Source organism: Nuphar pumila, chromosome 16 (genome assembly GCF_984573655.1).
Source record: "Nuphar pumila chromosome 16, dmNupPumi1.hap1.1, whole genome shotgun sequence".
NCBI lineage: Eukaryota > Viridiplantae > Streptophyta > Magnoliopsida > Nymphaeales > Nymphaeaceae > Nuphar > Nuphar pumila.
This window is the reverse complement of record NC_143264.1, coordinates 33,123,873-33,141,361: the sequence shown is the minus strand read 5'-3', so window position 1 is coordinate 33,141,361 and position 17,489 is coordinate 33,123,873. Positions and strand designations below refer to the sequence as shown.

The following is a 17,489-nucleotide window of genomic DNA, read 5'->3' as shown; positions in this document are numbered from 1 at the left end:
ACTTTTAAATTTAAATTGTGTACCCTTAGATTAAATTTCATCCAATGTCATAGATGTTCCACCTAGAGTTGGTTGCATTTTTTTCCTTATATATATATATATATATATATATATATATATATATATATATATATATATATATATGGAGAGAGAAAATGAGTAGTTCTCAAACTGTTTATGTCCTAAATTGTTCCAAACACCTTTACAAAACATAATTGCATGTATTTTTTGGTTAATCCAAACCTGCAGATGTGTTTCCTATACTTAGAAGAAAGCATGTATTAGATTAGGCATTTTTCATGTTTGATGTGTTTTTAGAGCAATCAAAACTCAACGGCTCATATTACAACAACAACAACTACGCCTTCATCCCAAAACAATTGGGGTCGGCGATATGAACCAAAAAAGAAAATCATTCTGGGTCTTCCACATGAATCCTTCTCCTCCAATCATTTTTATCCAATGCCATGTCCTCGGTGAGGTTCAAAACATTCATATCCTTTCCTATCATCTCCATCCATGCCTTTCTAGGCCTACCCGGCCTCTTTTAACTAATATATTTTTCCATTTCTCCATCCTTCTAACTGGAGCATCATTAGGCCTTCGCCGAATATGTCCAAACCACCGTAAACGATTCTCTCTCATCTTATTTTCAATGGCTGCAACACCTACCTTCTTACGTATTTCCTCGTTTCGAATCTTATCTTTTATTGTATTTTCACACATCCATCTAAGCATACGCATCTCAGCTACACTCATTTTTTGAATATGATGTCTCTTGGCAGCCCGACATTCTATACCATATAGTAAAGCAGGCCTAATAGTCGTCCTATAAAAGTTTCCCTTCAACCGCAATGGCATTCTATGATCGCACAACACTCCAGTTGCACTTTTCCATTTCATCCACCCAACCTTTATCCTATGATTTACATCTCCATTAATTTCTCCATACTTTTGAATGATAGATCCTAAATATTTGAAACAATCATCCACCGGTATTTCTTGCTGACCAAGCTTCACTACACTTCCATCACTACTTCGTTGCTTACTAAACCGATATTCCATATATTTTGTCTTACTCTTACTCAACTTAAAACCTCTTGCTTCTCATGTTTGTCTCCATAGTTCTAACTTAGCATTAACCCCAGCTCTAGACTCATCAATCAAAACAATATCATCAGAAAACAACATACACCACGGCACATTTTCTTGAATTGATCTCGTAAGCTCATCCATCACTATAGCAAATAGGAAAGGGCTTAAAGCAGATCCTTGATGTAACCCAACCGTTATAGGAAAATTGGTTGTCACCCCTCCACAAGTGCAGGCATTGGTTACTACTCCTTCATACATATCTTTAATTATACTAATGTACTTGAGAGAAACACATTTCTTCATCATTGTCCACCAGAGAACGTCCCTAGGTACTCTATCGTATGCCTTCTCCAAATCAATAAAAACCATATGTAAATCTTTGTTCCTCTCTCTATTTCTCTCAATAAGTTGTCTAAGAAGATGTATAGCTTCCATAGTTGATCTTCCAGGCATAAAACCAAATTGATTCTCCGATATCATAACAACCTTCATCAACCTAGACTCAATCACCCTCTCCCAAAGTTTCATAGTATGACTCATGAGTTTTATACCACGATAGTTTGTGCAATCTTGTATATCACCCTTATTCTTATATAGAGGCACCAAAGTACTCTTCCTCCACTCATTAGGCATCTTATTTGTCCGCCAAATCTTGTTAAACAGATTTGTTAACCATTCTAAACCTTTCTCTCCCAAGCATTTTCAGGCCTCGATAGGTATACCATCTGGGTCAACTGCCCTTCTTGATTTCATTTTCTTTACAGCCTCTGCAATTTCTTTTTTTTAAATCTTGCGCATGAAGTCACGATTCATCTCATGAAAAGGAATGGATAAGTCTCCAAGATCCTGAGCATGACTTCCATTAAATAGCTTATCAAAATAATCTTTACATCTCTCCTTAATCTCCTCATCTTTGACTAAAACCCTTTGCGTTTCATCTTTGATACATCTAACCATACCCAGATCCCTCGATTTTCTATCTCTCATCTTTGCAAGCCTATAAATATCCTTCTCGCCCTCTTTGATATCCAACTTGTCATAAACATCCTTATATACCTTATCCCTCGCATTTCGAACTACTTTTTTAGCTTCCTTCTTTGCTATCATATACTTCTCCAAATTCTCATTATCACAACTCTTACTTAGATTTTTATAACACTCTCGTTTAACCTTAATAGCTAATTTGACATCCTCGTTCCACCATGATGTATCCTTACCTAGCGGTGCACCGCCTTTAGATTCACCCAATACCTCCTTAGCCACCTTTCTCATGCCACCCGCTATTTTATTTCACATTGATTCTGAATCCTCCTCGAGACACCAATCAGCTTCCTTAACTATCTGCTCTACAAACATTCCTTGTTTAGCTCCTTTCAGTGCCCACCACTTAATTCTAGGATCTATCCTATGTCTTTCCCTTTTGCGGCATTGTCTAATTCTAAGATTTAAAATTAAGACTCTATGTTGTGTAGCTACACTTTCTCCCGGTATAACCTTACAATCGATGCAACAACCCCTATCTCTCTTTCTAAGTAGGAAAAAATCTATCTGACTCATATTAGCCCCACTTTTAAATGTTACTAGGTGAGACTCCCTCCTCCTAAACCAAGTGTTTGCTAAGATCATATCATAGGACAAACCAAAATCTAAAATCATTTCCCCACTTTTGTTTCTTTCTCCTATACCATAGCCTTCATGGATACTCTCAAATCCATCCCTACTAATGCCTACATGTCCATTAAGGTCACCGCCGATGAAAAGTTTTTCTCCATAAGATATCCCTTGTACTACTACTCCATCTAAATCTTCCCAAAATTGACGCTTAATGGAATCATCTAAACCTACTTGAGGTGCATAAACACTAATAATATTAATAATATTCGTACCTAATACTAATTTAATAAGTAAAATCCTATCACCCTTCCTACAGACCTCAACTACATTATCTATAAACTCACGACTCATAACAATCCCTACTCCATTCATATTCCTATTTATTCTTGTATACCAAATCTTATATCCCCAAGGTTCTTATCACTTTTGCTTTCTCAACTACCCATTTGGTCTCTTGTAGACATAAAATATCAATCTTTCTCCTACACATAACATCTACTAACTCTACCAACTTACCAATTAAAGACCCTATGTTCCAAGTGGCTAACCTAATTTTATGATCTTGGACTAACTTTTTTACCCCCACTCGTATCACTTCCAGGCGATGACCTAGCAACCCTTGCCCATTTATCACTGCCTCCAGGCCTATAGAGTACAGCGCGTCGCTCAGTAGGGAACGCCCCAACGAAATTCTCATATTGGTTCATATTCATAGGTATGACTAAGTTTTTATGATGGTTGTCACTGGCCTACCGCAACCCTCCTCCTTTATCCGGGCCTGGGACCGGCAGTGTATAACTAAACAATTATACATAGGCGGAGTTTTGATTGCTCTAAAAACACATCAAACATGAAAAATGCCTAATCTAATACATGCTTTCTACTAAGTATAGAGAACACATCTACAGGTCTGGATTAAGCAAAAAATATGTGTAATTATGTTTTCTAAAGGTGTTTGGAACAATTTAGGACATAAACTGTTCGGGAACTACTCTCTCTCTCTCTCTCTCTCTCTCTCTCTCTCTCTCTCTCTCTCTCTCTGTGTGTGCTAAATGGGTCTGTGTTAAATGAAATGTGCTAAATGGGTTTTTCTGCTCTTCCGATGTTTTTTTCGCAGTTCTGACCCCATAAATGTGTTGGGCATGGTCGATTTATGAGGAATCCACATCTGGTTCATGTGTTTTCGATGAAAAAATGATATTTGATGCCTCAAAAATTTACAAAGATTTTGGACCGTTGATTTATCGAACGTTATAAAAAACCACCCATGTGTCGGAATCGAACACTTGAAGAGCTGATACCTATAAAAGCAAGTACATAGATCACATCTGTACGGTCAGAATTTCAAAAAAAACTGAAAAACTCATTTAGCACAGACCCATTACTCTCTCTCTCTCTCTCTCTCTCTCTCTCTCTCTCTCTCTCTCTCTCTCTCTCTCTCTCTCTCTCTCTCTCTCTATATATATATATATATATATATATATATATATATATCATGCTTTGAATCGAATGCATATAAGGAGAAATCTTGATTTTTTTTTATTTCATTAAGTTTGTGGTGTAATATGAGCTGTATATATATATGGCCTGACCGTCCAACTGACCTTTCGAGCATATCAAAGAAGATCTGTAAGCCCCCTTAAAAAATTTATATTATGGAATAACATGATATTTTATGTAATGTACGAGTTATTTGTTTGAGAACTTGTAAATAGCGTCAATACTTTGAGAACGTGTAAATAGAGCAAAATAACAATCCAACTAGAAATAACAATACTTTTATATATATATATATATATATATATATATATATATATATATATATATATATATTATGGGAAGAGTATGGTCAAGCAAGCCAATAATACAATATATATAAAAAATATGTATTAAGATACTTTATCATTTTCAAAATCATTTAAAGTATGGTCAAGCACGCTTCCGAGTGCACTGAAAATCAGCTTGATCTCCAAGCTCTGATATCGTGAAAGGAAACAAGGTCCTCCGAAGATGGGCTCATACACCAAAGCACCAAAAAAACATACACTAGCCACGAAATGGGCTCACACACCAAATCCACCCAAGGTGATTAACACAATAATAAAAAATAATATTTTATTGATGGTGGAATAATGCAAGAAGCATTACAAATGGTGGGGTTTTACCCAATATTTATGCACAGAAAGAATGAGACTCAAGAGAGTCATTGGGGGTCCAACAACTCTATGTTTGACTAGTCAACAAATCTCAAACAAAAAAGAAAACTAACCCTAATTACTATCTAGTTACACATAAATATATATATATATACATATAAATACATATATGTATATTTACATTTTTAACACTAGTATCTATACATATATATAGAGAGAGAGGAGTATCTTCGAACAAGTTAAAAGGATGAACGCCAACAAACTATTAAATTATGTACATAATCATATAATGTAATATATATATTTTATATATATAAGGTAATACATATACATATATTAATATATATGTATATGTATCTACTTATTATATATATAATATATATTTCTATTTGTTTAGCCGTAGGGGTAGTTTAGTCTTTTCCTCTGTTTTACGCACATTCACTTTATGAATGTGATTGTAAATTTATTTTATTTTTCTTTCTTTTTGTTTTTTTATTTCTTTTATGTAAAGTACCAAAAGGTACCTTGGGGGGCCCACTAACATAGACGTTGGGCCCCTCCAACGGTCACATTTGTGACCGTTGGAGGGGCTCCAACGTCTATGAGTGGAGCCCCTCCAAGGCCCCCTTTGTGTTGTTATAAATAGGGGTTCTCCCCTTTGTATTTCTTCATGGCTTTGAGTCAAAGCCCAAGTGCTCAATAAAGTGATTCCATTATTTTTATGCCTTTGTGCATTTGTGAGTTTTTGTGAGTTGTGCTTTTATGCACAAGTGTTCTAAAGTGTTCTTATTGTGCATTTGTGTCGGGTTTATTATCAAGAATATTAAGGTCTTGATCTTAGTATCTTGTCGGAGATACTTTTACACAAACATGCCATGTTTGTGCGAAAATGGCCTTTGGCGATGGACGTTGACCGAAGCTAAAGATCATTTTTAAGGAGATTTTGTTCCACCATTGATTGCACACACGATCAGCCACAAAAAACATTCGTCGATTGTGTTTGAAGGTACACCTCCCTCTCTCACTATTATATATATATATATATATATATATAGAGAGAGAGAGAGAGAGATGTAATCGTGTCTATTTTGCCACTAAACCATCATAATTTATAGTGGTGCATTCTTGATTTATATAATCTCCAAAATCACCTTTGGACCATGTTTAGCATGACATCATGATCTAGTTGCTATTTACATGTGTTAAAGTCGACTGGGACATGATCTTTTAGGTCATTTTTTAACCATCTTCATCTTGATGAATTATTAGCAATTGATTTTTCACTATTTTAAAATTTAAAGATATGATATTTTGGAGATGATTAGACATGCTAATATGGTAAAAATATCATGGCAACCCATCTTTATGGTTAGACCTATGCAAACAACATTGTGCACCAGCATATCTTATTGACGCTCATAACCACAATAGGTGTGCGCTAGGTGTATGCGTAAGAGTTTGGCACTAATAAGGTACAGAACTACTTGAGTAGAAATCACCTTCTTTTCATATTTTTTCAATTCTTTTGTAGATCAGACAGTCCTTACAAATGTGATCTATATGGTTTGTTACCTTGTTTAGTAGGGAATGGACTCTAAATCATGTAATTGAAAAATGCAAGCAAGCTTTTCAAAGGCTTTAAAAATTAATGGCCCATAATTTATCAAAATTTCACGATTCAAAAATCTTGTTCTTATGCCAGAAAAACACAATCCAAGATCTGTTCCTTAGTAATCAAACCATGTTGAACACATCTACATGGTTGGATTGAGTCAATACAATTTGCACCTATGATTTTCAGCTCAATAATTCCGTAGTACTATATATATATAGAGAGAGAGAGAGAGAGTAATAGGTAGGTGCGAAATGATACATGCTAAATGAGTTTTTCAGGGATTTTTATTTTATTTTTAAATTATAACCATATAGATGTGATCTATGTACTTGATTTTATAGGGATCAGAGCTCTTGAACTGTTTGATTTCAACATATGGGTGGATTTTTATAAGGTTTGAAAAATCAACCGTCCAAAATCTTTGTAAATTTTTAGGCTCCAAATATCATTTTTTTCATCGAAAGCAAATGATCCAGGTGTGGATTTCTAGTAAATGGACCATGCCCAACACATTTATGGGGTTGGAACTGCGAAAAAGACACTGAAAGGGCAGAAAACCCCCCAAAAAAAACACTGGAAGGGCAGAAAAACCCATTTAGCACGCATCAATTTCACACCTAGAGAGAGAAAGGGGTAGGTGCTTGATGCTTTTTTGTGCCTAGGGCGTGCCTACCGAGCTTTGAAAAGATTGTTTCTATTTTTTCTAAAATCTAACCACGTAGATGTAATCTACATGCTTGATTTTGTGAGAATCTACTTTTGGATTGTCCAATTCCAACACCAAGTTAGGTTTTTATAAGATTAAAAAATCAATGGTCTACAATTTTAAAAAATAAGCAATGCTTAAAAAACATTTTTTGTCAAAAAAAAAAACATGATCCAAGTGTGATGTCCTAGTAAATTGATCATGCAGAACACATCTGTAGGGTCAGATTTTTAAAAAATAACCTGAAAACCCCTATCCACGCTCAGTAGGCACGTGGTAGGCACACAAAAGGGTCAGGCACCTACCCTTTTTTCCTATATATATATCTATATATATATATATATATGATACAGGATCCGTGCTAAATATGGTACGATGCTAAATGAAACATTTTATTGGGTTCTAGTGTTCTTTCGAAATTCTACTGTACATATGTGATTTATATGCTTGTTTTTATGTTTGTTTTTATAAAAATCAGTTCTATTTTGATGCATGGATCGGTTTTTACAAGGTTTCAAAAATCAATGGCCTACAATTTTCATAAATTTTAGAGGCCGCAAATACCATTTTTTTATCCAAAATGCATGATCCAAGTGTCGATTTTTAGTAAATCAATCATGCTGAAAAAACACAGAAAAATCCAATAAAAATGTTTCATTTAGCACCGTCGCATATTTAGCACGGATCCTTTATATATATATATATATATATATATATATATATATATATATATATATATATATATATATATATATATATATATATATATATATATATATATATAAACACTCGCACATTACTGGCATATTAATTAACTCCATTAATAGTGTGAAATTATCACATTACTTGCATATTGATCAACTACGTTAATGTGAAATTAGCACTGACCGATCCATGGAGGGCCAGGAGGAAGAGGAGGAGGAGTCGCTCTCTCCTGCCTTCTCCTATCGTTACGCGCTTGGGAGCCACTAAGCGCCGTGTTGCCTGAACCAGTTTCCGACTTTGAAGCAGCAACTCGCAACACATCCCGGACATCAGACCGAAACACTACACTTTTCCAAACACCATCGAGCGCACCTTTCCCCTGGACGGCTCCAGCCACATCCTCCAGAAAGGGTGGCCCCAGGTCACGCACGGCGTTGCGCAAGAATACCCGCAGCGATTCCAGGGCAACCCTAAGTGCCTCGCTCCTCAACTCGTGGGTTTGGACGCACTCCCCTCCGGCCACGGCCACGGCCACCACCACCGCCTCGAGCTCGTTCATCGCTTCCCTCATGCTGTTCCTAGCCAAGCTCATGCATCCCGCCATCTCCATCTTGGCGATCCGCCCTCTCCAGATCCTCTGCAGCGCGGAGTAGTACTCCCGCTGCTCATCATCGGGTCCGTCCCTCAGGAAGTTCAGGGTGCAGGCCAGCGCGACGTCACCGTATGCGGTTCCCATCGACTCCGTCGATTCCGATACCCCCTTTTGCAACAAGGAGTCGAGTTCCTCGACCATCTCGAGGGAATCGAGAGTCGCCTCGGAGATGGTACCCTTGGCGACCTCGGAGGAGATCCTCCTCAAGAGGATGGTCTTCTTGAGACGGGCATCGTCGTCGGAGAGGGAGAAGACCGTGAGGAGCTTGTTGACAATCCAATCGTCGACCGGTTGCCGGAGGACGAATTCCAAGATCCACCCGGCAGTCAGACTGTCCATGAAAGAAGGTTGATGGCCGTTCCAGCAGCGTTAGGGTTCTTGACAGCACGGCACCGCGAGGCGAGGGGTGCCCAACAACGAGTGAGAGGGAAGGAAAGGAAAGGAGCAGGAGGAGAGAGGACGGAAGCAGGGGTGGAGCCGCACGTGCCAGCCTGACCCTCAACTAGGGGTGGCAATCGGGTCGGGTTGGCGGGTTGGCGTGTCAGCATACCTCAACCCGAACCCGACCCGTTTATTAAATGGGTCGGCTGTGGCAAACACGAACCCGACCCGTTTAATAAACGGCTAACCCGACATGACCCGCCAACCCATTTAATAAATGGGTTGGGTCGGGTAAACGGGTTTTCAGGTTGGCGGGTCGGGTTGGCGGGTTGACAGATCGGGTTGGCAGGTAGGCAGGTTGGCGGGTCGGGTTGGCGGGTTGACGGGTCGGGCAGACGGGTTGGCGGGTCGGGTTGGCGGGTTGACCCACCCGCCTAACCCGTTTATTAAACGGGTCAGCCGGGTTGGCGGGTTGGCATACCCCCAACCCGAACCCGACCTGTTTAATAAACGGGTTACGCGGGTCGACCCGTTTATTAAACGGGTTGGCTTAAGCCCAACCCGAACCTGCCTAAGAGGCGGGTTGGCGGGTCGTGTCAGAAATTGCCACCCCTACCCTCAACAAAAATGCTTAAACGGTAATGTTACGAAGCAGGTTATATGTTCCCGGAAAGACGCATTGTTTGCTAGCGTGTTCGGGGTCCGAATGAGCGCCACTATACAAGCACGTCGGGTTGTATCCCCGTGTGTCGGCATCACTTAACATCGAAGTTCATGGAAAGACTTAAGTACTCTTTCAGGCTGTTCTCGCCATGAAACAACCATTTGAAAAAAAGACAAAAATATTCTCTATCTAGAAAATTGAAACAATGGTTCAAGATCCTTCATCTAGAAAAGTGAAACGTCGGTTCGAGAATAATGTTAACTCTTCAAAGTCCAAATGTTTGATTTTTGCTCTGAGAAATAAAGTTTTGCATCAGCTGTTGTAATAGAAACTTCATTTGCCGTCGTCTGCTCTCATCGGACCTTCCTTTGTTGTCGCCTGCTTTCATCATAGCATCATTTATCGTCGTTTGTTGTCGCCAGAACACCCTTTGTCGTCGTCTGCTACCACCGGAGCATCATTTACCGTCGTCTGCACAGTGACAACATCGTTGCTACCATCGGTTGCGTCTACCTTCTGGGTATTTTTCCTCTACTATCGGATTATCAAAAATCATTTCGGTGAGTTTTGTGTAAGGTTTTGTTATGCAAACAAATCGATTTGTAAATCTGAATGCTAAATCTTACAACTGGTTTTACTATTCATGCTAAATAATACATATTTTCATACTAAAACAAATAGATTTGTACCTATCCACTTTCTGGGATTCGAAAAATAGTTAGCACGATTTGTTTTTATAAAGCAGCAACGATTTATACGTTTGAAGCAGTAACGATTTAATGAAATTACCATGATTTGTACTTAAGTTTGATAAATCGTATAACAATGTTTACGTATGAAGCTCAAACGTTACAACGATATTTACTTATGAAGGTTATGATTTCTACAACGATTTGTAAGTTTGAGGTTGCAATGATTTATACATTTAAAGCAGTAGCGATGTGTATTTACGAAGTTACCTCAATTTGTACTTAAGTTTGTTAAATCTTATAACGATATTTACTTAAGAAGCCAAATATTGTGATGATTTGTAATATTATATGCTTGGTGAAGTGATTGTAACATATAATGATGCAATTAAATTTATGAGTTGTGCAGGTTAGTAATGTCTAAAGCTTGTCAGACAAGAAATCTCCTACTGTTCAATTTTATGAGAGATACTGAAATGATCCGTCAGTCTCATCTATATGAGCATTATGAAAGGTATCAAAATATAATAAAGATTGAGAATCATAAAGAAAAGGATAAAGCATTAAAATTGTATTATACAGAGGATTATTCATCAGATATTGAGGTTGAAGAGCAAAGGAAGCATGGGGAAGAACCAAAGATGAAGAAGAAGGAGGAGGAGAAGAGGGAAAGGCAAAGGAAGAAGGAGAAAGAGAAAGAAAAGCAAAGGCAAATGAAAAAGGAGGGGGGGAGAAGGAAAGGCAAAGGAAGAAAGAGGAGGAGGACAGAGAAAGACAAAAGAAAAAGGAGGAGGATGAGAGGGAAAAGCAAAGAAAGAATAACGAGGAAGAAGAAGAGAATCAAAGGCAATTGAAGAAGAATGAGGAGGAAGAGAAGGAAAGGCAAATGATGAAGATGAAAGAGGAAAGGCAAAAGAAGAAACGTCATGATAAGGAAGAAAAGGAAAGACGAAAGAAGGAGAATGAGAACAAGGATGAGGAAGAGAAGGAAAGGCAAAGGAAGAAGAAGGAGAAAGGACGAGGAAGATAAGGAAAGGCAAAGGAAGGAGAAGGAGGACGAGAAAGATAAGAAAAGAGAAAGGAAGAAGCAGGAGGAGGAAGAGAAGGAAAAAAAAAAGGAAAAAGCAGGAGGAGGAAGAGAAGGAAAGGGAAAGGAAGAAGTAGGAGGATGACGAGAAGGAAACAAAAAGGAAAAAGCAGGAGAATAAAGAGAAGGAAATGGAAATGAATGAAGTAATTGAAAAACAGAGTAAGGAGCCGAAGGAGCGAAGAAAGGAAGAAAAAAGTCAGAGGATGGAAGGAGGGGATGAAGAGGAGAAAAGTGTGACCAAGGTACGTAAATCGATTATGTCTATCACGATTTACTGTGAGAGTTATTACTATGTATAACGATTAATGTGATAGCGATTACTATGAACGATTTACTGTGATATCAATTATTACTGTGATAGCGATTACTGTGAATGATTTACTGTTATAGGTATGATTATATATAGTGATTAGTATGATAGTGATTACTATGAATGATTTACTGTGATAGCGATTACTATGTATAGCGATTATTGCGAACAATTTACTGTTATAGGTATGATTATGTATAGTGATTACTGTGATATCGATTACTATGTATAGCGAGTGTACAACAATTATTATTTATAGTGATTATTGTGTACAACGACATGTAGAAGTACAAATAGGAGTACTTTTGATTTAACACGAATAATATGTTATTTTGTGTTACAATAAGGTTACAAGAGAAGTAGAGCACTAGGTGAAAAGCTCAGAGGGTGGTGTTAGTGGCTTGTAGTTCTGTCGTGGTATAGACACTTGAGTGAATATCAGAAGGGTCGATTGCGAAATATGCACTTCGGCGGCCTTCTAGACCAACATTCTTTTGAAACGTAATGGAAGACCATGACCCACCTAGTAAATAAGTTAAATAATAAGACAAACACATTCCAGTTTGATTCTTTTGAGATCGCCATGACCCTAAAAGATGTGACACATATTACCAACCTTAAGTGTCATGGAAGTGTTGTCCTATTATGGGATTCAAACTATACCGCAAGGGACAAGTGCATGGCCCTTCTAGGAATGTCGATGGAGGACTGGAGGCAATGTATTTCTGGTGAAAGCAATTCCACATCGATGAAAGTTTATTCTTTTCGTAATAAATGAGAAGGTCGATCCGCTACATGTGCATCTGAAAAAGTTGACCAAGAGTTGCGAGGCTTCCTTCTTTATTTTTTTGGACTTACTTTATTTTCTAATTTGTTTGGTTCGAGAATAAGTTACTGTTACGACAATGAAACCGTACATGATACTTCAAGTACAAGGTTTTGATGATAAACAAGTGAATCAGCTGTATTTCAGCTAAGGCAATGAAGAAAGATGACAAGAATTGAAGAATTCGATGAAGAATCTATGAAGACTAGTGTGCAAATATAAAATTCATTAAATATGTTAGATTATTGTAAGAGCCTTACTTATAGTACATATTTTGATTGCATTTCACCTAAAAAGTCTTTAGAAAAACTTTTATAAAAGAACCCTTCATGAAAATCATTTTAGAAAACTATTTACTTAATTTTTCATGTTTATTAGTCGACCAACAGACTCACCAGTCGACCAACTCTTTCGCGCCAATTTTCCAAAGCAAAAATGTCAATTTTCTGAATTAGTCGACTGAAGGTTTTATCAGTCAATCAGACAGAATGTCTATTTGTTGAAAACTTTAACATCAATCGACTGAAGGTTTTATCAGTCGACCGAACAGAACGTGTGTTTTCAGAAAAATTTAGCAGCAGTCGACTGAAAGATTTTTCAGTCTACTGATGATATTATCAGTCGACTAACTTTTTCTTTAGTCGACTAAGTTTCAAAACTTCAGATTTTCAAACAGCTATGATAAACACATTAGTCGACCGACAATAACTGTCAGTCTGTTAATATTTGATTTCAGTCGACTAACTATTGTTCCGGTCGACTGATTTTGCCATTTTTTGGTAACTTTTAAAAGGTGTGTCTTTTCATTTTTCAAACGTCTTGATCGTTCAAAATGGAATGTTTTGACATCCTTTCATACCCTCAACGTATTGAATCTTTCAACTATAAATATGAGTGCATTTCACACTCAAAAACATCGAATCATATCGAATTACATTGAATTATAAAGATTGACTTCTTTGCTTCTCAATCATATTCATTCAAGTATTCATTTTCTCACTCACTTGATATTTTCACTCTAGTTTTTTACTCAAATTCCTTTGAGAGACAATGAATTCGTGAGTTGAGTATTTCAACAACCTCAAAAGCCAATTGCATTCCATTTGCATTTATAAGAAGGGCTCGTAGGTTGATTGTAAGTTGATTATTTCATTTTTTCTGTAAAAGAAAAGGACCCATTGGTTTAAAGGAGTTGTTTGCTATCAGTAGGTTTGTTATTGAAAGTGGGATCGGATTTGGTCTGTATGTTATTGTGGTTACACAAGGTTGATAGTGTAAATCTCAAACGGGTTTTGCTTGGGGACTGGATGTAGGTCTGAAAGACCGAACTATGATAAATTCTTGCGTTCTTTGTGTGATTGCTTTGCGAATCTCAAAATCCTTCAAAATTCTAAAGACGTTATTTAAAAGCACTATTCACCCTCCTCTAGTGCTCGTTGCGTCGATCCTACAACACTTTCATTTGGTATCAGAGCAGGTTTGTTATTTTTTCATCTTACTATCATCTAGCATGACAATAACCTCATCTCAGCACAAAGAAGGATGTTCCTTTGTTCGTCTTTCTTTCTTCAATGGAACAAACTATGGATATTGAAAAGTAAGAATGACAATATTTCTACAATCCATGGATCTCAAAATTTGGAGAGTTGTTCAGAAAAGTACCAAACACCATCAACTGATTTCAACCTATGGACCGATGAAGAAAAGAAGACTGCTTCACTCAATGCCAAAGCTATGAATGCGTTGTATTGTGTCGTTGACAAGGTAGAGTTCAATCACATCTTTCAATGCTCTATAGTAAATGAAATTTGGCATACTTTTCTCGTAACTCATGAAGCTACGTCAAAGGTAAAGGAATCTAAGATTGCGTCTTTGGTTCATAAATTTGAATTATTTAAAATGATGCAAAATGAGTCTATATCGGACATGGTAACAAGAATGACCGATATTACTAATACTCTCAAATCCTTTAGGAAAGAATATTCGCAAGTGAATTTAGTTAGAAAAGTCCTGAGGTGTTTAACTCTTGAATGGGAGAGAAAGACCACAGCTATAAAGGAAGCCAATAATTTAAATAACATTTCTCTTGAAGACTTAGTTGGTAATTTGATGACATATGAAGTTCAACTTCAAGACAGACAAGAAGAAGAACCCAAGAAGAAATCTCTTGCTTTCAAGGACACCTCTGACTCTGAAGACTTAGATGAAGATATTGCCCTCATCACTAGGCAATTCAAAAGATTCATCAAAAAAGAAATATTTCAAAGGAAGGTAAAAAAAATGATTCTTCTAATCTTAATGAAGTCAAGTGCTTTAACTGCAAAAAGGCAGGACACATCAAGAAAATTATCCTCTTCTCAAAATCAAGACTAAGGACCAATTCAAGAATAAGATGGCTTTTCAAGCATGTTGGGATGATAGTGACTCCTCTTTCGGTGAAGAATCTAATGAAGAAGTCGCCAACTTGTGCTTTGTAGCATAAGAAGACTCGGTAAGTCAATATGAGTATGATGATTTATTAGAAGTATTTAATGATTTATATGCTAAATTTAAGAGTCTAAGTTCTAAAAACAAAGAGTTAAAAACTAAAAATTCAACTCTTGACTCTCAAAACAAAGTGTTACTTCAAGAGATAGAAGATCTCAAGAAGGAAAACTCTTGTCAAGCATCTGAGATAAAAGAAATTAGAATTAAAACTAATATCTTACAAGAAGAAATAACAAGTCTAAAAGAAAAATCAAATGATCTTCTTTCTATAGTGACCAAGTTCACTAATGGACAAGAAAATCTAGAAAGACTTCTTGGTTCACAAAGATGTTCGGTTAATAAAACCGGATTGGGATATAGTTTCTTTGATACTCAAAATAGACCAAATTATGTGGTAAAGAATCAAAGATAAAATTCTCAATCATTTGTTCAAATAACTCAATTTTCTAGTTATAATAGAAATGCATCTAATCATGGTACTTATAATGCTTATAAGCCTAAACATGATTACTCTAGAAATGCTAAATCTTTTTATAGAGCGAATATTTATTATCAAAGAAAACCAAAATCCAAATGGATATGGGTTCTTAAGACTAACTCTCATGGACAAAAAAATATAAAGGGGTCAAATGCTTTGTCTTCCAATTTTGTTGTAGGTATATAAAATAAGGAGCAAATGGATATTGGATAGCGGTTGTTCCAAACATATGACTGAAAGGCCGGAGTTATTTTTCACTCTCTAAAGTAAGGATGGAGGAACCGTCACCTTTGGTGACAATAAAAAGGAAAAAGTAATCGGTATTGGTAACATTGGTAATCCAAAATTTCCCTTGATAGAAAATGTTCTTTTAGTAGAAGGTTTAATGCATAATTTATTATCCATTAGTCAATTATGTGATGAAGGTTTTCACATTTCTTTTGAACATGATTTATGCTTAATTTTTTATTTTCAATCTAAAAAGATTATTTTTAAAGGTAAAAGAAGGAATAATGTATATGAACTTTATCTAGATGAGTTACCCACTTTTAATGAAAAATGTCTTATTGCTTCAAATGAAATTCAATGGTTATAGGACAAGAGACTTGGACATGTTAACTTTAAATTAATTTCTAAGTTATTCAAGAATGATCTTCTTAGAGGCCAACCTAGAATACCATATAGAAAGGATCACTTATGTGATGCTTGCCAAATGGGTAAACAAATCAAGAGTTCTTTTAAAGCAAAAGATATAATTTCAATAAAACATCCTCTTGAACTTTTACACTTAGATCTATTGGGACCATTTAGAATTCAAAGTTTGAATGGTAGCAAGTATGCTTTTGTTATAGTAGATGATTATTCTCGATTTACTTGGGTGATTTTTCTAAAAAGCAAAAATGATGTTTTTTCTGAATTTTCTAAACTTTGTAGAAGAATTACAAATGAAAAATCTACATCTATTATTACAATTCGTAGTGATCATGGTGGTGAATTTGAAAATGGATATTTTCTAAAGTTTTATGATTTACATGGTATATCTCACAACTTTGCTTTTCCTAGAGCGACTCCACAAAATAGAGTTGTTGAAAGAAAGACTAGAACTTTGCAAGAATGTGCTAGAACCATGCTTCAAGATAAAAATTTACCAAAATACTTTTGGGTTGAAGCAGTGAATACAACATGTTATGTTTTAAACAATGTTCTTATTCGGCCAATCTTACATAAAACATGTTTTGAATTGTATTATGATCGTATACCAAAGATCTCATATTTCAATTTTTTTTGTAGTAAATGCTTGTTAAATACCAAAGATAATCTTGATAAGTTTGATTCAAAATCAGATGAAGCAATATTTCTTGGATATTCTTCTAGAAGCAAAGTTTATTGTGTTTTTAATAAAAGAACATCTTGCAATGAAGGATCTTTACATGTTGCATTTGATGAGAATTGTGAGCAGATTATACCTCTAAGCGAAGAAGAAGAAGTCATACTTCAAGAAGAACCTTTGATAGGGAGCACTTCTTGAGAAAATGTTCCTCTTCCACCGGTTTGGAAAGAAGTTCCCAATCATCCATATGAGCAAATTATTGGAGAAATAAAGAGTGGTGTCCAAACTAGAAAGCAATTGCAATATAATGTAAATATTGCTTTCATATCTAAAATATAACCAAAGAATATCAATGAGGCTTGTGATGATGAATTTTGGCTTTTGGTCATGTCTGAAGAACTTAACCAATTTACTAGGGATGATCTATGAGATCTAGTTGATAGACCAAAGGATCATCCGGTAATTGAAACAAGATGAGTCTTTCGAAATAAGCTGGATGAAAATGGCGAAGTCATTCGAAACAAAGCAAGACTAGTAGCACAAGGCTATAATCAAGAAGGCATAGATTTTGATGAAACCTATGCACCAGTGGTTCGATTAGAGTCAATTCGAATGATGCTTGCTTTTGCTAGTTACATGAATTTTAAGTTATATCAAATTGATGTTAAGAGTGCATTCTTAAATGGACACA

The 17,489-nt window shown here is 36.3% G+C and overlaps 1 protein-coding gene across 2 annotated transcripts in view; it reads right to left on the bottom strand.

Moving 5' to 3' along the window:
- LOC149813156 (uncharacterized) overlaps positions 1-8,973 on the bottom strand; it is a 98,684-nt gene extending 89,711 nt beyond the window's left edge. For both annotated transcript variants that reach the window (XR_016428274.1, XM_089991607.1), the window contains exon 1: positions 8,075-8,973. Coding sequence is in view for 1 of the 2 variants with exons in the window: in XM_089991607.1 (XP_089847733.1) it covers positions 8,075-8,882 (808 nt within the window). In the remaining variant the exon portion in view is untranslated. The remainder of the gene's footprint in view (positions 1-8,074) is intronic.
- Positions 8,974-17,489: the final 8,516 nt, after the last annotated feature.